General features: G+C 36.5%; 1 protein-coding gene across 2 annotated transcripts; it reads left to right on the top strand.

The window, feature by feature from the left end:
* Window positions 1-6263: 6263 nt before the first annotated feature.
* On the top strand, window positions 6264-22018 carry LOC135080410 (zinc finger protein 774-like). 2 transcript variants are annotated; one of them, XM_063975050.1, is made up of 5 exons: window positions 6264-6355; window positions 16970-17701; window positions 18224-18418; window positions 19251-19499; window positions 20075-22018. In XM_063975050.1, exons 2-5 carry the CDS (start codon window positions 17042-17044, stop codon window positions 20249-20251), a joined length of 1281 nt encoding a protein of 426 aa, XP_063831120.1. In that variant the 5' UTR covers window positions 6264-6355; window positions 16970-17041; the 3' UTR covers window positions 20252-22018. The 2 variants fall into 2 exon arrangements, with proteins under 2 accessions (XP_063831120.1, XP_063831119.1); XM_063975049.1 differs by lacking the exon at window positions 6264-6355 and adding an exon at window positions 7179-7330.
* Window positions 22019-22770: the final 752 nt, after the last annotated feature.

Raw genomic sequence — 22770 nt, 5'->3', positions numbered from 1 at the left:
ATGTTTTAAATATGTATGTATGTATGTCTGCAAATCTGCAGTGACTGCACGATGGAGACAACGATGTTTTTTCTGGTTCATCATCATCAGATAAAACTATAATTTGTCGTTGTCTATGTACATACGAGGTTTCTTAACAAACTTTTCACCATATCACTATTATCACCATTACTTGATTGTTTCCTTTTACCCATTTTTACGCTAAGTTATTTTTATTGAAAAAGTACGTGTGAGTCGGACGAACACCAACACAAGTAATGACAAGAAATATGGCGGACCGCGGAATGTACTACGGTGCTGAGGAGTCAAAACACGTACTTTATTATATTTAAAACTTATATTTTTAAATAAATATTCTCTAAAAGTGTGATAAGGACGGCATCATCCCAGGTACTGCTGCATGTAAAACATAATCATCTTCGGGAGAGATACGAAGTATAATTTCCCTTCAGGTGGCACTACAAAATTCCACCCTGTATGTATTTCTCGACTGAAACCTCGCCAGCGAATTTGCGTATGAATCGAGTTTTAACCAAGTAAGCATATCACAAAAAGTCCGTTATTCATCTTTTTTAGCGTCACGAAGTAATTCACGTGTCGTACGCGTCACCCCAGCCCCATAACAATGCGCGCGCGCATCTGTCTTTGCCCGCGCTGCGATTGGCCGCCGCGCACCCTCGCACTGATTTCCACGTTGTCCGAATCGATATTCGATGTAACGGCGTTGGTGGTTTGGCAGTTGAATTCGGTGGAGAATTGATTGCAATTTGTTAAATGATAATAATAAAAGTTTATATGGCTTGACTATAAATAGTTAAGTTTCTTTATTGTACGCCCACACGTAACTAATCAGTACACAAGTTTTAATGTCATAATTTAATCTTGGTTTGTTGATTAGTTACTCTTAGATAACTAAATATAAATCTAGTGTGACTTGCGAAAAGTTACTCCATCATAAATTGAAAGGGTGAAATCGCGTGTAGTAGACACCAGCCAGCAGCAGAAATAGAGCTCAAAATTAGGCTATAATTTAATCAATACCTACGTAGGTACTGACCCAGTACTGGTCTAAATTAGGGGTGCGATGGTGAGCGACCTCCTCGTGGTGCACCTTGGGCAACGTCCGCGTGGTCTGTTCACGCGGGCGGCTAACTTCTCACCTGCGCGGCAGGTCTCGTCAACTCGGCGGGCCTGTCGGGCAACCCGTAACCCACAATTGAGTGGGCCGGGGGCCGTCGAGGCATTTGCCCGGGCCACGATGCAGGGGACATCTTTAAAAACCCCCACAGGTGGGGGCTGGCGGGGCGTTTGCCCGGGCCCATTCTTTGGAGGGCCGCTCTCGGTACTTCTCTGATCAGCAGAGCTGACCGAGCAGCGGCATAGAGCAGACCGTAACCCGGCGGGCCGGGGGTCCTGTTATACCAGGGCCGCGAGGAGAAAACCTCTATAAAAAACAACTGGAGGAGGGGACTGGGGGTTCCCTCGAACCCAGAGAGGCTTGCTCGTGAGCGAGCCTCTAGCCTGAGGCGGAGCTGCGGACGAATGTCCAACCAGGACAATAACTCGCGGCTCCGTTTCTTTGGGCTCTGGTGGAAACCGTCGGGTTTTAGTGGGTAGGCCCCGCCTTTAGTGGGTAGGTGGGGAGAGTCCCACATAACCCACTGGCCGTCCCCATAGACCAGTGGGTATGCGCAAAGCATTTCCCGACGAAAAAAAAAAAATTACTGGTCTAAATTAAGAAAAATGAACCAGTCAAAGGCTTGGATTTACTGTCGTGAACGAAACGAAACCCATTTAAGCTAAGAATAGACTCCAGTTTCTTACAAGTCACATAATTATCCAAAACGAAGCAGCATAAAAAGTTGTCTTAAATGGGGATCAATTTTTCAGGGGACAACTTTTAATCATACTTGATAAATGGGAAGATCAAAATTACATAGACCTGCTTTATGCTATAGACATTAAATGATGTGTGCGTAACTTTAAAAAAGTCTCATTTTGTGTTAATATTTACTTGGTTGGGATACTAAAGCATTCTTGCATAAAAAATATTGTACTTTTGCATAAAAATTGTTGGCTGTAAATGATAGACAAGCTGAGTTGCACCACCTAACATTACTATGATGATAACCGGTGCTTTTTGTATGGAGTTTGACAGATTTTTGACGTTTGTCAAAGTTAAAATAAGAAGGTGAAACCCAGCCTAAGAAAGATCGCATCTTGCAATGATGGTTATATGTTACCATTTTAATTTCAGCGTCATTAAATCAATGATCTATAAAGGGTCTATTTTCCCACTACGGGCCGTTCCATTGCCCCCGGGAGGAAACGCCACAAAGGTGCATTCGAGGACGCGTATCCTTCCGAGGGTTCCCACTTCCCACACCTAGTTCATGTCAACGCTTTTGAAGTACAACGACAGCACATTAGGTTTTACATTTCTGTTGAAAAGTCAGTCTTATAACAACGGCATAAGATGGAAAGTGTTAAACTTGATGTGCCGGTTTAAACAATTATGAGAGGGCTAGAATGCAACCACTTTGTGTGCTAACTGTTTTTTAATTTGCTGTGCTTACCTGTTGAATAGGTGTGTAGTTTATATTCTAGGTATTATACAAACATAATAAAAACTCGTGTTTACAGTGCTTGAAAGTTGAATTGTTTAAAGCTCTCGTATGTGACTGAAGAGTCTGAATGTGACTGAGTAATGTCAGTTATGAATAAAAGCGACCTGATATTTGGTCATGACATTACGTGTATAATCAATATTGAAATAAAGTTTTCTATATCATAGTTTAATTATACTTTTAAAACTCCACTCAAGATTAGGTTGGTGGCAAATGTACCTACCTCAAAATATATTATGCTTTGTAAAATACTAGGTAGGTAGCTAGTTTCAAAAATTCTCAATTAAGAGTCTACAAATAAATTAACAAAATATTCGTACGTTAACAAAATACTTATCTTTTACAATTAAAATCCCAGAAAATGGGAATTCATTGTAGAAAACGTAATTTGAAAATGCCTATCATTTTTTGTCAAACATTCGATCAATATTCGATAACAACAAAATCGATTGGTCACATCGATAGTCCCAGCTCCCACCCGTGGGAACTAGCAAGTGCTTGGGAGCGACACTCTGCTCCTCTGCACTCATCACTACCTGGTTCCCACAGGAGGGCGATTGTTTGCGGTAATTAATCAGCTGTTTGGGGAATAATACCTATATTGGAAGTGGGAAACAAAACAGTGGTGCTTAATTGAAACAAAACACACACTATGCTATGTACTTGTACTTTGTTCAGTCTTTAAATTTCGTATTATAAAAAAAATAAAAAAAGTATTTATTTCTCAAAGATGTCACATGTACAATTTATTCAGGCGGTCTCTGCACTAAGCTAGAAAGCTTGTATCGCAGCGGCCAATTCAAACAATTACCTTTGTATTGACATCGGTCAGATAAGCAACACAGGTTATGATCTAAGATGTTTTTATATGTCATTGGTTATGATTTGATACTTGTTTGTGTCATCTTAATATTGAAATTACACTAATGGTAGACTAAAAGCTAAATTTTTCGGCTTTTATCACTATTTACCACACTTTATATAATCTAATATAGCATTAAGAAAAAGCTATAGATTACTCCACAGTAGATAGGATAGTGTATTATGGTTATAGCAAAATACAATAGACGGTCAGTCATGACGCAGGTTATTGTAGTTAATCTGTATAATTAACATTTATTACTTACTTAAGTACGGGTTTATTTTTTGTAATCCTTGTTTTGTAAATAAGGTCTTCTTGTACTTAGATTTAAAATTACAAAGACATGTTTTTGTGCGTAATATGAAAAAGGAGCCATATCAGAAGTAGTGATTTTTAAGGTAAAGCAGCAGAGTAAAATTTCGTGCAATAAGTACTTATTTAGGTACAACAATTATTATTGTAAGCATCTGCATTGGACATTCAAGGACTGCTGCGTTTTATTGTACATGCACACTCTTACTATAATATTTGTCAATGAACAATATCGCATTAGGTCATATTCTGACCCCACGATGATTCATTCACAAATGGCACGCGTAATCGAACCTCCAAAGGTCTTACCGAGTAATCGATACAATACCGAGTACACTTATTCGATTACTTCCATCGGACACTCGACCGCCGGTAGCGGCGCGCGCGCATGCTTCCTGCGCGTGAGTGGGGCTTCCCTGTTCCGCTGTTGATGTACAGGCAACGGCATATCTTGATAAGGATGAGGTCTTATTTGGTTGGAATAAGAGCGTTTTTTCTGCGATAATATGTGTGATGTGCTGTCGACTGTACTTTAAGTTAATAAAGGATTATCTTTAAAACAGAATGTCAACCTTATTAGCATTAATTTAAGCCCATTTAACAGTTGAAGACAATGAAAGTTTAATTAGGATAAGTCAAACTTGAGCTCGGATATCCCATTCATTTGCATTGCAAAAATATAATACCTACTTTAGAACAGGAAACTTTAAACTTTCACGTTCCATTTCAACTAAAAAGTAAGACCCGTCTCCTTACTATTTTAGGAAACTATAAGGCTTACACAAGCCCTTTTGCCCTGCCACCTGTCTTCTCATCACCCCTGATATAGTATCTGAAAAAGATCAAGCGAACTATTAAGTTGATTCGAGTTTCACCAGATTTGTCTATGCCACTCGAGATTCAAACCCCGAACCTCTGGATCAAGCGTCTTAGGCACAACTACTAAACCCCAGAGTAGTATACGAGTACTCAGTGAGATAAGGCATTCCATAAGCATCAGATGTTAAAACTTTTACTCCCTGTTGTGCAACCTCCTTTACCTCTCTTTCAGACTACATACTGTATTTTAAAAATATACGTACCATAAGCATCACCTTACAAAGAGATGTGTTAAATAAAACTGCCCTGTTTTCCAAGAGCCTGAAAACGTTTCTATCATAAAATAACAGCCATAAAATGCAGCGTACAAACAGATCTCGCAATGAAAACACTTGTGCAATACTCAACTAATTACTCGCTTATGCTGTATAACCTTGTTACCGAGGCGCGTTGCAAAACAATCGCGCTGATTAAGATGAGATGTCCATAATTAAATATGCCATGATGATTGAGTTACGTTCAATTATTCGGTCGCGTTGGGCGGCTCGGTAGGCGGGCCTGCCGTTGGGCGGGCGCTAGGGCGGGCACGGCGCCGCCCAGCTCTGCACACTGAGATGAAGTGGATTCTACAATGACATAAATGTCTGTGGTTGTGTATTCACAGATTTCATTTCACAGGATGCTGTGAAAACCGTGTTTTTATGAATTTTTGAAAGAAATGAAAGATGACATTTGCAGCTTCTATTGGAAAAGTATTCTTTTATAACTAAACATCTAGTAGAAGAGTATTTAAATATATTTGTTTAAATTGCTACCTTTTATTTTGTTAGTTCGTAATAAGTTTCAGAGAGGTGCTGGTATGTATGTAAAAAAATGTCACCTTGAATTTGTCAAGTTCATTGTTAAGTTCAAAGTGGTACTACTTTACTACAGGTATTAATTACACTTCAACACATTTATACAAGTTCCCATAAAAATGAACTTGCTTTACATATGAAATAAATGATCAAATAGCCAGACCTGAGTGTAATTGTCACATCTGACCAGGCATATCAGCATTTGTGTTGCAAATACAATAAACCTTTGGAAAAAACTAAACTACTTACTAAGAACCTATGCCAAAACATTTAAATCTTCAATCCACGAATCTTACTAATCGACTTATTATATTTTTTATTCATTTTATACTGTCTCAAACTGCCTATTTATCTCTAGGTTAGGTATTTTACTCAAGGCTAGTTTCCTGAATAAATTTTCAGATGGACTGACTTAATTATAAAAAGATGTAAGAAATAAAGAATGCACATAATTATCACGTATTTTATTTACCAGCTACCTACCTCTATCTAAGACCTCTAAAACCCCTAAATAAAACCTCTAAAATTGTAGTTTATCTGATAAATAAATTGAGCATAAATCGACAGATGCATTACTTGAACCTACAAACAATGTCACCAATCGTGTACCACAAGTGACATAGGTACTTGGAACGACAATCGTACGAGTTCATTAACAAGGTGCCACTTCGGCGAATGCGGGCTTTATCGGCTATCTGCGCCGGGCCGAATACTAAAGCTATGCACGTCGGAGGTCTACTTCAGAAGTGGAGACGGTTGCGGCGGGTATGGGGGTCCAGGAACCGCTATAACACCGGTGTAAAACCATTGAAGAGCCGCTATATCACCGGTGTATGACTGGCTGGCGACAGGTTCAAGTGGCGACGAGCTGGGTGAAGGTAAGAAAAGATTGATTACTTTAGTTAGGAAAGTACTCATATAGATTAAGCATAGGCGCGCTAAAAACTTGAGAGAAACAACGGTAGTACTACAGGCAGTACCAAAGCACTCAAATGTAGAGTCAGTTGCGGTTTCATTAGATGACAGGTTCTCTAGTTTTCAAATGAGTTGGATTGGCATTTTGAGGTTTCTTTAGTTATTATCAAACCTTAAAAAAATCTATCATGAAAAATGCTTCATCTAATGACTATTTAAAGTTATTTGATTCAGTAAACTTTCTTAATGGAAACTATTGACATGATGGGTCTGTTAATATTTACAGTTAATAAAACACCCTACAAGACGATGAGATGATAATATGTTTTATGTTTTCAATTATAAGGGATTAGTATGAGGGTAGCGAGGTAAGTGTTTATTACACCTTATCATTCCCAATATGTCTTCTTAACCCCTTTATAATACAAGTGGTTTAATAAATCATCAAAAGTTATTTAATTTTCATATATCTAAAAACTTGTTTGTTAAAACCCCGTTATTCGAAAGTTTAACACCTTAGCCGCAACATGAAAAGGATTTAGTGTTGACAATGTCTGACAAAAAATGTTTACGGTATCCGAGTGATGCAGCACCTTTCCATAGCACGCACCACGTTCCAACTGCACACATGCATGCATTACATCTGTCATACCTGTGTTGCTTTAAAAGTGTCGTAACGCCCCACTGGATATCGGAACACCATGTACGGGGGTCGGCCCGTGCCGTCGCACGCTTCGGGGTGCGCACCCTGTCCTAGCCAGTCCTGTCCCGACCGCCCTACTGAGCGGACAGCGCGCACCCCTAACCACCAGCCGTCGATCGAAAACTTTTCAAATTCAAACTTCGAACGCTCAAAAGTTTAAATCTGACAGTTTATTTTTTAATTTGACAAAGTGCGAAGGCGAAGGGGTGCTGAGTCAGCAGAGGAGCAGGCACAGGTATGAGTCACTTGAGTTTCTCGCCATAGTAACACCCTCCACGCACCTGCGTGTGGCGATTGCGAAAGCGCAGCGGGAGATAGCCCCTGTGATTTTGCGGGTAATTGTTGATGAGGAACTTAATTTAATTAATTTTTCCACTTATTAACTCACGCATTTTTACTCTGTGACCGTTGATTTTGAATCCTTATTTCATCGTCGCCAATGTTACCTATTTAAGGCCGGGTAGCAGTGAAAATGGCGAAAATGAGGTTTTCATTTTTCATTTTTGAGGTACTAAACAGTAAAATTAAAGGCTAAGATTTTATTTGGGCATAGTTGAGGATATTTTCTAGGGCTATTAACGGATGGAAACACGATTTGATGAAGTTGACTCGATAGAATAAATTCCCAAAGTTACCTCTATTCGTTTTCTATTTATGGTTTTATTTTTTAAATAAGCGATTTGAGATTCTGAATCTTTTACTAAACTAAAGTTCAGAAATAACTTGAGGGCTTTTAACGGATGAAATTTTTATATTGGTTCTTATTTAGTTACTATGTTAAAAAATGTGGAAAAAATCGCCCATGACGGCTTGGACAATCTCAATCAGTCGCGCGGTGGCGCTTACGGAGGATGGACGCGTGTCAGTTTTTTGGTCGTGACAGTTCGCGATTTGTCAATATTTTTGACAATGATGACTTTGATGAGTCACAGTATAATAACATCAGTGTTACTGGAGAAAGCTAAAATTTTTGATAATTAAGAATTATGAATTTTGTCTACCTATTGAAATTTAAATCGTTGGCATCCTTTTAAACTAAGACCCTACTCATGATACATAGTACATTCCTCAAATATGAGACAAAACCAATGAGTTAAAATTACATTTTTATAGTACCTACATATAATCGTCTTACACTCTTTAGAAGAGCACAATGACACAAATAAATAATAAAAATTAGGTCAAATATAGGGGCAGCTGCACGTCACTGAAAGACGATTCTGTACTCGGCATCTGGGCTGGAGAACATGAATCCTTGCTTACAGATGCAGATGTAAATAGAGTTATAACTGGACAAATTTTACATGAAATGTTTAACAGAAATCAGTTAAAAGACACATACATGGAATACCAATAAGGTTGCGGAGGGAAAGCTACCTATTATAAACTAGCGGCAGCCCGCGACTTCGTTTTACCCCCGTTAGATATGATGTTTTACTTCGTTGTTGATAGATGGCGTTTCACGGCTTCCCCCGAATGAATATTTACGAACGTCATACCGTAGTTTGTCCAGTGCTGTAGATTTTAACCAATGACGATAGATGGCGCTTTTTAGACACGTCTTATTTATTTATTGAAATTTATTTGCCACATATAGTCATAATGTTAATCTGGGTTATATACTGTGAAGTTTCATCAAAATCCGTTCAGTAGTTTTTGCGTGAAAGAGTAACAAACATCCAGACATCATGATTGAAGAGCATAATTATTAAAGTCGAAGTCAAACATTATTTATTTGTGTGGACCTATATTAACGAGAGATTACAAGGCGTCAAATATTTCAAGAAAAAAATTAAAAACTATATTATAATGCTAAATTTTGCTCTCATGGAGCCTTTACCTACTCTGACAAATTAAGACTTAGAGAAGAAACTAATAATAAAACCATTTAACTGTCCTGCAATGAAAAGCTTGATCGGGTACAACACCTCAAGTTATTTCAGAACTTGATTTCATTAAAAGACTCCGAATATCAAATCACTTAGGTATCTAAAGTCAAACGATTCTGAAATGTCAAGTGGCATAAAGTTGGGACTAATGAATAACCCATTAAGATAGTAGCGCCCTCCTGTCAATGACATACCTGGAACGATAGAGTATTGGACAACTAATGAAAATGCTTTGTCCTAAATGACTGACGGATATCGTAGAGACCTGAAAGTTGGAAGGTGTGTTCTTTGTATGACGTAGGCATCTCATAAGAAAAGATTTTCCGAAATGGGGTCATGAAATGAAGGGGGTGAAAAAAGGGGGCAAAGTTTGTATGGGACAAAGTGATTCCTTGGTTCAATCTACTTGAAATTTAGCTTAACAATTCCTTAATATAATTCATGAAAGACGTGTGGAACGGGTAGAAAGTAATTTTGGCAGTCATTTTCTTCGAAGTTGATATCAATACTACTTAGTGCCTTTGATTTAATCACTTTTTATTTTTACAAGTGTTTGAAAACTCCATGTCAGATTGTGTTCAATGTCATGTGAAATCTCAAATTGAAATGTCTCAATCTCAATGAGGAGACTCTGTATTTATTCCTAGAATTCCCCTAACACCGTCAAATTGCCCTTTCGAATTCAAGACAGTGCAGTTTCCCATCAGTCTGCTTCGTAATGACTATAAACAAAGCTCAAAGTCAAACTCTAGGGACCTCTGCTTAAACTCCCATGAGTGCACAGAGGTAAGCAGGTAACCGCGTGTGATGCTCATAGTAATTTTCGATACAGAACCCCGTACATACGTCATACATATTATAGAAAGAAAACACCCAGACCAATACAAACAAATATGTTTCTGCAATTTTAGTATGATATTTTTATTTATTAATAAACCAAGAGACTGAACAAAATTAATGCGTGTACTGATTAATGTTATTAACCACATGCAAAGCTTCGTGAATTGCAACAACTATAATTTATTATCCAAGCTCTAAATAATCGCTACTAAGAGTAACTTATCATAAAATGTTATTCCAGTCGCTCAAGCTTCCAAGGGCCTACCGATAGGTCGGGTGACGTAATCTTGAAATTCTTTAAGCCGGCGCAAAACTTCCAGAAGGTCAGGCGACGCCACGGCCACTTTGAACCGTGTTTACTTCTGCAGTTATACAGGGTGTTTGGCGCATCGTGTGCCAAAATAATTTGGCGGATAGAATGGGTCATTTCCTATATTTTCAGCTCCCATAACACGTTCCATGCCAGGCGGCTACTTTTAAATTAATTTTTTTAGTAATTTCACCAAAATACCCAAATCGCATCATTTCATTTCGATTTAAAAAAAACTACTAGGCGTAGCTTCAAAGTAAATATTTTGTTTTAACGTGCATTGATGTAGGGTTTCATCAAATCTAAATTTACTGGCAAATATCATCTAGGTTTTTTTTAATTCAACTTTGAAGTTTTCCGAAAAGTTAAAAATGGACTGAACATTTTAGTTTACATGGCTATAAAGAAATAAATAAAAGAGATAGCGATCTTCGGATTTTATGAAAACTTCTCTAGTCTATCCCCATTCAATTGGTATACTAATCTTGTTTAAATAATAACAACAACTTCACTAATTCCTTAAATTAGTGCATTGACTCTACTCGGACTGATTTGCGAAATTTGTGTTTATAGCCCCTTTTTGTGTGAATAGCACGTTAAACACCTATCAGGTAAAAAATATTTATCTTATGCAATGTAAAAACCTTTTCCCTATCGTTTTTCAATGTGGATTTCTTGAATTTAAGGACGAAAATAATTATTTTGATCGTTTATTAATTATTACAAATTTAGTTCAAAATGTCCGCCTCGGCAACGTATACACTCACGACATCTTCTTCTAATTTCGACTGTTGTCGTATGCAGCCACATTTCTCTTTTTATTACTACAAAGGCGTTTTTTATTCGTTGTTGTAGTTCTTCTATTGTTTGAATCCATTACGTACACCAGTTCTTTAGCTTGTCCCCAGACGTAAAAATCTAACGGAATTAGGTCTGGGGAACGTGCAGGCCACTGTATAGGGCCATCTCTTCTAATCCACGAGTAGAAAACGTTTTTGTAGTAATAAAAAGAGAAATGTGGCTGCATACGACAACAGTCAAAATTAGAAGAAGATGTCGTGAGTGTATACGTTGCCGAGGCGGTCATTTTGAACAAAAATTGTAATAATTAATAAACGATCAAAATAATTATTTTCGTCTTTAATTTCAAGAAATCCACATTGAAAAACGATAGGGAAAAGGTTTTTCATTGCATAAGATAAATAATAAATAATCACTTACCATCAAGTGAGATACAGGCCAAGAGCTTCCTCGTTGTGGATAAATAAAAATAAAATAAAATTTTTACCTGTTAGGTGTTTAATAACGTGCTATTCACACAAAAAGGGGCTATAAACACAAATTTCGCAAATCAGTCCGAGTAGAGTCAATGCACTAATTTAAGGAATTTGTGAAGTTATTGTTATTATTTAAATAATATTAGTATACCGTTTGAATGGGGATAGACCAGTGAAGTTTTGATAAAATCCGAAGATCGCTATCTCTTTTATTTATTTTTTTATAGCCATGTAAACTTAAATGTTCAGTCCATTTTTAACTTTTCGGAAAACTTCAAAGCTCAATTAAAAAAAAGCTAGATGATATTTACCAGTAAATTTAAATTTGATGCAACCCTACATCAATGCACGTTAAAACAAAATATTTACTTTGAGGCTACGCCTAGTAGTTTTTTTTTAAATCGAAATTAAATGATGCGATTTGGGTATTTTGGTGAAATTACTAAAAAAAATAATATAAAAGTAGCCGCCTGGCATGGAACGTGTTATGGGGGCTGAAAATATAGGAAATGACCCATTCTATCTGCCAAATCATTTTGGCACACGATGCGCCAAACACCCTGTATTTCATATTTATTCGATTTTAGAATATGTTCCCAAAAAGTCTGTAAGGTGTTTTAATTTGTATCACTTGGATATGATTTGTATTAGAAAGTGTTGTGAGTGTGATGCTTGAAGGGAAGGAAGTCGACCTAACCTAACCAACTGCGTATTTCTATACTATGTAGCTGGAAATTGTGGCGGGAGCTCTTTGGCGCGCTGTCTTCGGCGAAGAATTGCGCGCGCAGATTTTGACAGCGCGAAATACCTACTTTAGCAGAAATACCAAGCCTTAATTTATCGCTGAGTCACCTGCATCATCACATTTTACTCAAAATAAGATTGTCAACGATTTTATAAAATGAGATTAAAGGTTTGAATTTAATCTGAGTACAGAAAAGTAACGAGTACCTAATTTAGTTTCCCTCGTTACTCAAACCAGATTCTTTACCTTAATTTATTTAATTTGATCAAAGTATGATTATAAATAAAACGAAGGCGATAATTTCCAAAAGCCTCGTTCAGTTGAATCCATATCGGGGCAAACAGATAGATTCAGTATCAGTTACTCAGTAAAAGTTTGGGCTGGCCTCAGGCGAAGTTCGCAGAAGCCAGCCTCCTGGCCAGCCAGGCAGTATCGAGTGTCAAGAGTGCACTGGAGGGTTATCTTAACTAGCGGCAGTAACTTGTTCTTATTCTCTAACAATGTGTGTATTTTGTGGGTTGTCTGTAATTAGTTCAGTAGGACTTTGAGCGCGGTGCTTTTGAAAGGCTTTTTAATTTAATTAAAAATTGTTTATACAGTGATTTGAGAGGATTGTTGTTAATCTTAGATTTTTGTTAAAATATAGTATTTATAAGTGCTCTGTGATTGCTACTAATCTAATAATAGAGGCATTCCTGATTACGATAAATTATGGTTTTAAAATTGGATTGTTTTCAAATCTTAAAAAGAACAAAATTAGCAGATTTGGTTAAAATTTATATTACTTTGTTTTGGCTATTAGCTATAATATCGACTGCCGCAACCAACACTATCGAAACTGCTAATCGTTAAATGGCCATTACTTAATTTGTTTAAACTGATAATATTTAACCTTGCCTATTTTACCAACTTACTTACCACAACTTTCAATTGTTTAATGCTACTTAATAGCTACGTATTAAAGCAAAACGATTAGCATCACTTATTTACTTACTAATTGTTCTATTTACATCGCAAAATGTAACGCGCATTGAATGGAAGATTTGTGATTCTATTATGTTTACGACGGCACATCAAGCGTTACACTGTGTCACTTTATGCAGTTGTATTAAATGTTATTTTACAATAAAAATTCAAGATAAAAATGTAAAACTTGATGCAATGATGTGACGAATAAAACTGAGTCATTGTAAACGAGCACGCGAGCCGTGGGAAATACGGAACCAAATCTTAGAACAATCATTTCTTAGGTAGGGATTTCTTAAAACTAGCGTTATGGTGCGTTTATTAAAAACTAGCTTTTGCCCGCGGCTTCACCCGCGTGAAATTTAGTTTCACAGATCGTCATAAATTATAGTACATATTCTGGGTTATAAAATAGAATACTGCAAAGTTTCATCAAAATCCGTTCAGTAGTTTTTGCGTGAAAGAGTAACAAACATATTAACATCCAGACATCCATACAAACTTTCACATTTATAATATTTATATTTAATAATCGAGACTCGTGAAAGCTCTATTAAAAGAGCTACGAAGAAAATTTAATATCATGTTATCCATTAAATGAAATGTTTGAGGTAGTTAGATTGTCTCGTTAATTAAAAGATAAACTTTTTTTTGTGAAAAAATGTCGATGCAAACTAAACCGTTACTTAGGTATTTAAAGTACAAGTAACTTGAAAATTATAAGCTATTTATTTATCACGTGCTTGTAGTAAGCTTAGTACCTACTTAGTTTATACCTACAGTCATGATTAGGTATTCTATGACTATGGGCCTAATCGTTAACGCGTTTTTCAGCACTCCTAATTACTAAAACTATAACGTAAACTCGTAATAACACACTCAGTTATTATTGGATTGCGATATCTTTATAATATAAATTGTAGTTACTATAAGTATTATCACAGAATAATAATAAGTACTACGTACAGAAGTTTTACTTCGCGAAGGTATTTAAAAAAATGTATGCTCAATGTCATTAGCAATATGGTGTAATTTAGCCTGTCTCAAGAGTCAAGCACCATTTTGTTGACAAACGTCAGTGATCGGCACTGCGCCGAAGCTATAGGGCTGACTTCGGTAAAATGATGTGACGTGAGGTGCCAAACTGCGGAAAATGGCGGAGGAAATACATGATTTAGCATGAATTATCATGAATAATATTAACAACTTATTTACCTCTCAGTGTCTTGAGGCAACTTAAAAAAGTACATTCTGTGTTTTTATTATTATTTAGGCAGTTAAATACTGCACAGTATTTAGTACACCATTTTCTTTATTTTCTTCCATCATACACAAGAATACGCGTGCGTGAGTCAATGTTCGCTCGTATGGGAGGCCTTGTCGAATAGTATCCTGTAGGTGGGCCATTGTGCGTGTTTTGTTTTCGATGTAAACTCGCGGATATTAACAGGCCTGGTATTAGTAACTATAAGTGGACAAGCCAAGCCAAGCTTTTATCAATGCACTTTACACGTCCACACGTTTACACGTACCACAGCTGCTTTGAAAAACCTTGATACTACATGACATTGTAGACTTGATACCAATAATTGTAGCTCTATCTACAAAGCGTGAAACAAAAGTTACCTAAAACATACTCAATATTTTTTCATACGCAAGTAATGTAATGGAATCAAACTTTAAAATATTTATTAATACAAAAAGTAATTAATCCGAATAATTAGACAAAAATTACAAACACATATTTCACACCCTCGATTCAAAATAATAATGGGTGTGTATAACCGCTTTAAATAGAGCTTAAAGCTATAAATTAGCTATTCATGAGTCCGTAATCTGGTGTGTAATTAATAAGGCGTATCACGTAGCCGTTTTCACACCTACCTTACATTTTAATGTTTTAACATTACCTAATAAGGCAAGAAACATTTCTTGGCTGGTAGTATTTTGATATGTATTTGCTATTAATTTTTAAAAAGGTTCAGTAGTCTGATAGGTTGAACCTTGGTAGGAAAATTTTAGTGTTAAACTTTCGCGTTGCATAATTGTATTGAATTAAGTTGTTTTTCAATGTTAGTTACCTATCCGCGTATCGCGTTAAAACCTGTTTAAAGTAATTCAAATTTTAGTGTAATGTACAAGAGCTTTTACTCCTTTAGAGCCTACATTTATTTAATTATGTTTTAAGTAGTTTATTGTTTGTTTTGCTAATATTACAACCAACAGAACATATTTTTTCGATCATTGATTTGATTGATTTATCGAGAAGCTAAGTAACTTGATATGCATAATTTTAATAATCGGAAAAATTACTATTATTTCATAATACTTTACAACTACCTATAAAGTATTTAGATCAAATTGTATATTAATAAAATCATAGAGCTCACGACTCTTCAGCTTCTTTGGAACAATACGTTTTCATGAAAAACTAAAAAAAATACTATAAAACATGTTTGGAAAATGCAAATAAGCAATAATCTGATTTTCCACCAAAAGCTTAGATGTTATCAACTTTAAACAGTTAATAGTTTTAAAGATTTAAGCACTCTTGTAATATTTAATCTACTTTCGCTACTTTGATATTCATAAATACACAGTGAATGACAGCGCGCCCCGCCCGCCGCCCGCCCAGTCATTACCGAAAATGTTCCCCGCCCAATCTGAAGACAGTGTTTAGGCGGATTGTGTAATAAGTGGTTAGATAGTTATCGCCTTTAGACGGTATTAAGTTGTTATCAAGTGACATTGTAATGATTTAAAGATAAATGTTATTGTTAGGTGTAGGGAATAGATTTTTAATGCTAAACCGCATTTAAGTATTACTACTTGATGAGCTGAATAGTGTTAATTGAATTAGAATTAGAATTTTAGCTAATAGGACAGGTATTTACAATTAGATTACAATGAACTTAATGTTAACAATGTTTAGCTTGATTTTCCGTCACTGTCCGTATTAATAACCTTTTTTTTGGATTCATTAATAAAATAAAAAGAGGTGATTTTATGAAGGATGAAGGTAGTTAACTAGTGCAAATGCATAATGCTTGGTTTTTGAGAGGAATAGTTTTAATATCCCTCTAAGGACAAATGCACATTTTGTTGTACCTACTTTTAAAATAATATAAAATTATTTTATTTTCCACACTATTTTTCAAGCCATACGTTTCTCTTAAAACACATATTTAAACACTGTAAATAGACAGAAATCAGAAAATGTTCACCCTGATCAAGTCTACTTCACTGACTAAACGAAACTATAAAACATCTTTCAAAGTTAACTTGCCGGTGATCCGATTTAATACCCTTTTACTTCTACTCGTATACCAGTAAAGGGCTTACCATTACATTGCCATTCGTCAGGCCATAATTTATTCATGGCAACCTCTCAAAATATGACAGAGTAAACAGAGTGCCGTCCCTACGGAGGGCTGGGGAGGGTGAGCGTGGGAGCCATCTCGCGACGGTAATTAGCTTGCGTGGGCGATTTTTCCCTTATTCCTAAAGCTATAAGCGGTAATTATACTTATTTTAAGCGCACTAAGTTCAAATCTTTGAATAAGCTAAAAAAATATTTTGACTGAATTTTTTTTTAGAAAAACAACAATTCTCGCCTATTGTTCAAAATTGAGTGAAATGTCCACTGTTTTCGCACATGTGAGGGGAAAAGAGCAATTTACTGTAGTGTCACAACTATCAACACATTGTCGATATTGTTACAATCAAAGAATGAACCTCTTCAGACCATTGAGTGCGCTCTCCGTCCCTTTTGCTCGCTTTTTCGCCCTTTATAACATTTATTGCACTTTGCTAAATTATTTTCACACTGTTTTCCTTTTGTCCACAGATAAATTAAAGCAACATCAATGTGGCGAAGATGTGAACTACAATGAAATGGTAGTGAAGATTATCACCGAACATGGAAGCAGCATTGCCACAATTTCACAGATTAACATCATCCCGTTTCTACCAACACTATGTAGCGCCACCAGTTCGACTATCCACCGACTATCTCCACGATCTCATCCCTCAACAGCATCCAACTCTCCTTCAACAATATCTAGCTTATTACAATGAACCTTTAGTCCCACTCGATCTATCTTTGAAATCCACTACTCCCATCACACCACCATGCACTCCGCCTCCAACCCAAAAACGAAAATCCTCTGAAGAAAAACCAGCAAAGTCGCCTAAAATATTTCGAACCTTTGAAGAACCACCCGAAAAAGAGGAATCCGAAAGCAATGCTGAAAAGCGTAAAATTGAGGATGAAAACTCTAATGACAGCGACAGCCCTGAAGCTAAGAAGCTTAAATTCACAAAGCAGTTTTTTGAAGAGCTCAAAACTTGCTTGCCACCTGAACCTGAGACTCCGTCGAAGAGCGAAAGGAGTTCACCAGATGTAGTCGAAGTCAAAGATGTCGAGGAGCGTCCGAAGAAATCTCCGAAGCCAACAACTCAGCCTGTTAAAAAAAGCAAAGCTGTGAGACGGTTGATGTTCGATGAAGATAAAACTTCACCAGTCTCTGGAACCATCATTCGAGATTTAGCTGAAGACGAAACTCTAGTAGTTCGAAAGGTAATCTTACTTTATTATGCAAACACCAAAATTGTGTTTTCATCGGGCGCATCAAATATAAAGGCAAACTTGCACAGGAACTATTAATTAGACGTTCTTACCATACCATTACTGGGGCTGCAAGTCGACTTTTCCTTATCGGTCGGGCAATTAAACTGGTATGAAATCGTGTATTGTGTTGTGTTTTGCGCTAATAACAGCTTTAAGGGCGAACCGCAACCGTCACCGGGGGGTGGGCCCGGGACATTAACTACGAAATAAATCGCCGTTTCAATGCTCTGGCCACGATTTCTTTGAATTGAGATAGTGAGCTGAAACGTTTGATTAGATGCAATAAAAATTATTGTAATGGTGTGGAATTATGTAATCGTCATTTTACGGGTCACATTTCTGGCAAGTTTGAGTTAAAACCCGCGCCTTCCGTGAGGGGTTTGTAGGGGCGTAGAAAATTAGGTGAAATAGACCCATTTTTTCACATTTAACTACCTGTGTTCATAGCCTTATCCAAGTGTTATTTTCCAGGGCGACATAGACCCAGCGTTCAACGTAGTAGAAGTGACAGAAGAGGCAAAGGCACTGATAGCGTCCATTGAAAACCGTTTGGGGCGGTACATCTGCAGGCTTTGCCGAAGACTGTACAGCGATGCATTCGCTTTGGCGCAGCACCGTTGTTCCCGCATAGTGCACATTGAATACCGATGTCCGGAATGCGATAAGGTAAGCTTCTCTTGATTAATGATATTTACAAAAACAGTCGTCTCTTCCCACGTCGTTTTCAATTAATACAATATTAATACCGATATCATTATCTACCCTTTATTGGTACATCCCAAACCGATGCTTTTTATTGCATTCGATAACATTTAACACAAACTATTCGTGTGGGAACGGTCATGGGGTGTCGAGAGGCGACACTTGGCACATTTCCATGGGAAGGGACACGCTCTGGCGAAATGTTTTTACACGATAATTGATACGTTACGTGGTGCGTGACTGGGGGATATTAGCGGCATCTCGAGCGGGAAACAATCAACTCATGATTAGGAACTCGATCATATGAAATGTAAAATTGTACTCATTATAACAAATTGCTTAAATGATTACTGTTTGTGCTTATTTACTACTTAACTATTCTAATTGACTTGACTATTATAACATTGTTATTTTGCCTAAACGATGTTTTTTTTTATAAAATAATGTTTAATGATGTCAATGGGCAAGAAATAACGCTAAATGTTGATTAAAATTTTATTAACGAATAGCGTCTCGAATTAGCCTAGGCGCAGACCACCGACTTTGAGTTGGCCGATAGTTTAGTCGGGCTGTTAATCAATATGGACATGTATGTAACTACGCACATTGCACCGATTTGGTATCGGCCGATTCTTCATACAAATTAGAATCGGGCCCAACTATCGGCCAACTAAAAGTCGTTAGTCTGCGCCTAGGCTTAAACAAGACAGCTATCACATTCATCACAAGGGTAGTGAAAACTTACCTATTGACAAAAAAAACTTGAAGTCCAAATCTAAGCTCGCCAATTCTTTAGGTCTTCAACTGCCCTGCCAACCTCGCATCGCACCGCCGCTGGCACAAGCCTCGCGTTCCCGGCGCCACCAAACGACGGGAGCCTCCAGCATCAGACGCAGGGCGGTACCCTTGCCAGCGCTGCGGGAAGATGTTCAGGAGACAGGCGTATCTCAGGAAGCATCTGCTGGCTCACGAACAGCCGGAGAGCGAGGAGAAGGAACCGTCCGCGTTTCGGCAGGTGCATGCTGAATATCCTGCTTATCAGACGGTGAGTTATTATTTTGGTTTTAATTTCAGGTTTCAGATGTTCATTTTTAGGCTAAAGTTCGTAATTCATTTTTTGCTAACATTACTATGTTTAAATATTATTGTTTTATGGTCAAGCATTTATGTTCTGCGCTCGATCGGCTCAACTACAACTCAAAAGTTTAATTCATTAGTCAAGATTAACAGATTAAGGCTGAGTCTCACCATCTTAATCTAACCGTAACAATAACACCTATGCTTTTTGTATGGAGTTTGACAGATTTTTGACGTTTGTCAAAGTTAAAGTAAGATGGTGCAACTCAGCCTTAGAATGTTACGAATAAGGGCCCTCGTCCACGGCGACTTTTTGTAGCGATGCAGTCTGTAGCGCGTTAGTAGCGCGTTGGCATCACTTCTGTAGTGCGTTGCAAATGCGACTAACGCGCGTTAGTAGATGCTGTCGAAAAAGTTGCCGTGAGCGAGGGCCCTAATTCATGAGTTTTTAGCTTCATTTGACATGTTTAGTTTCATAGTCTCAACACAAATATTTCTTTATCGTGGTGAACATCTGTCTACAATAGCCCATTTCTCTACCAGGAAACCCTCCGTGATAGCAACTTCAACACATTCTGGAACAAGATCCCCCCGCCGCCCCAAGAGATAGCTTGGGAGGGCGTGCGCACCCGATGCGCGTCCTCCTGCTCCTCCGAGGATTCCCGAAGCCTCGACGTCACGGGTTCTGAGGATGAAGGCGGTGGCGCTACGGACGGGTGACGGCGAGTGCTGCGGCCCGTGCCGCGGTTCCCTGCCTATCCCGTGCCCCCGCTGCCGTATTACAACACGTATGGACACGACACGCCTCTTTACTTTTCTTAATTATCCAAAAAATAGACTACAATGTCGTCATCGATTCAAAAGCTCCCTTAGATGGCGAGGATGCAAAGCGTTCTTCACTGAAATCCAAGAAAATCCACTATCATCGAAATTAGCTGAGGTAGTCACATCGTTTACTTGTTTTGGAACTACGAGTATTATGCGCCATTATTCTCAGTAATTATATTATTGTTCTCAGTTAGACGTACTTTCAGGTCTAGTAGGTACGTAGAAATTCGACGCTCGACGTTGTAGTCCCGTAAGTATACGAGTTTATAACAATATTGTACCCTGAACCCTACTTTTAACACCGGTTTAGTTGATTGAATGTTATTTATAAAATTTATCTACATCTACGTGTTAGTGTTGCGTTGGGATAAGTCACGGAATACCTTTGTTGTACAATAGCTGTATTTTCTAAATAGTTTTTAAATGTCACTTACATATCAATGTTTAATTCAGATTATAGTAGCATTGCACATTAAATATTAATTGCACATACGCTTGTAGATGCTTGATCATTGTAGAATAGTTATATTACTGTACATTTATTTAATTTAGATTAAGTTTGTATATTTGATCTCCTGCGGCGTTCATTCCAAAGTACTTAGTCTTTATTTAGAGACGTTAAACGTTTCTATATAGTATTTATTATTAGTAATAAGATAGGTAATTACTTAATTAACCGTATACTGAAACATACTTAAATCCTTTAATTTAACGCTCAGTCATTACGTATTAAGTCATTGCAAAGTAATCGTAAAAAATCCTTTTAAAAATCGTAAATGTATTATCTATAGTTTGGCCTTAGTCTTGGCATCTTTACCCTTTAACATATATGTACATAAGAGTTAGGTACATAATTATAGGCAATAGAAATACCATATTATAAGATTTTAATCTTTCGCGTTCCTAACATTTGAAACTGAAAAATAACATAGCTTATACAGTGTATAATTTATGGCACATTCTGTAAAATAATAGTATCTACAGTAGGCACCATTTCAGTATACAAGTAAGCTAGTAGTTGTACTATAACGTTCGTTTATAGGATTTAAAGTTATAAGAAATTATTCACTATCAAATAAGTATGTAGTCTTGAAATTCAGAGCGTTTAATCTTTTTTGATTTTACACCTTGAAAATATCTTCGTTTCCTTTTTCATATCAAAATTAGCCAAACCAATATTGAAATATTTTTTCATTTTCATATTTAATTTAAATTAATATTTTAAAAAGACCTATCGTATAATCAGTTAAGGCATAGTTTCAGAAGTTGCACGAATCGATCGGTAGAAAGGCCACCGCCATCGATCGAATGCATGGGCATATTTTTAGATCTGGCCAACTATCTCATAAAGTTTTCACTCTACATCGGAATGGTCAGGTCACTAGGGCACTTGTTGTACCATATTGTGTTATTCAAAACATAAAATTTGTGTGAATCAAAACCAAATTGATTTTAACTCTACTTTTTGAGTTTTGCTTTCACTAAAGTCACTAAACAATTCGTCAAGTCAAAACTCAATTTTATTTTGAAACAAGTCTTGTTTTGCTTTTAGTAAGTCGTTAATATCTAGTCAGAAAATATTTTTCTAGTCAATTACATATCGACCAAAGCCTATTTTATCTCAATTTTCTAGTCGTGTTTTACTTTTATCTAGTCAAGCTAAAGTCATTTGAAATATTTCTAGTCGATTTTGTTTTTCTAGTCAAATTCTAAGTCAAATTAATATAAATATTTTTTTAAATCCTAGTCAAATTCTAAGTCAAATTAGTATAAATATTTTTTAAATTTTAGTCAGTTTTCTTTTTCTAGTCATTTCTGAAAATGAACCAAACAATAAAAAATGTAGGTAGTCATATCGTAAGATAATCAAGTCATTATCAAAAATAGGTTAGTTCAAATAAAGATTTTATATTATTTATACAAAACAACAATTTATACTTTAATGATCTCAAATAATTTTAAGGTGCGTAATACCATTTTCTGTAGATTGACGTGTTTCATACTATCAATCTACTAATTCTAATCTAATTTTGTTTTTATTGTGTTATAGTCTAGTCAATATATTCAAAGATCTCTAGTTTTTTACCAAAGCATTATTTTATGATTTCCTTTTGGTCTCATGGATTTTCAATCTAGTCGCTATTATTTTCTAGTCATTTTCCAAATATTTTTCTATAAACTAGTCATTTATTTAGTAACTCATCTAGTCATATTTTTTTATTTGCAACTTCATAGTCTAAATTATAAATGAGTGGTGATGTTTAATATTCAAGAGATAGTTGGTCAGGTAGAGTCTATCTATCATATAATTTTCGAGGTGTAGAGTCAAAAAGTAGATATTATTTATTCCAAAACTAACAAATTTTAATACATTATTATTATACATTATAAACCAATATCACTTACAAAAA

Source organism: Ostrinia nubilalis, chromosome 18 (assembly GCF_963855985.1).
Source record: "Ostrinia nubilalis chromosome 18, ilOstNubi1.1, whole genome shotgun sequence".
Taxonomy (NCBI): Eukaryota; Metazoa; Arthropoda; class Insecta; order Lepidoptera; family Crambidae; genus Ostrinia; species Ostrinia nubilalis.
Note: the sequence above shows the minus strand (reverse complement) of the source record. Positions and strands in the feature narration are given on the sequence as shown.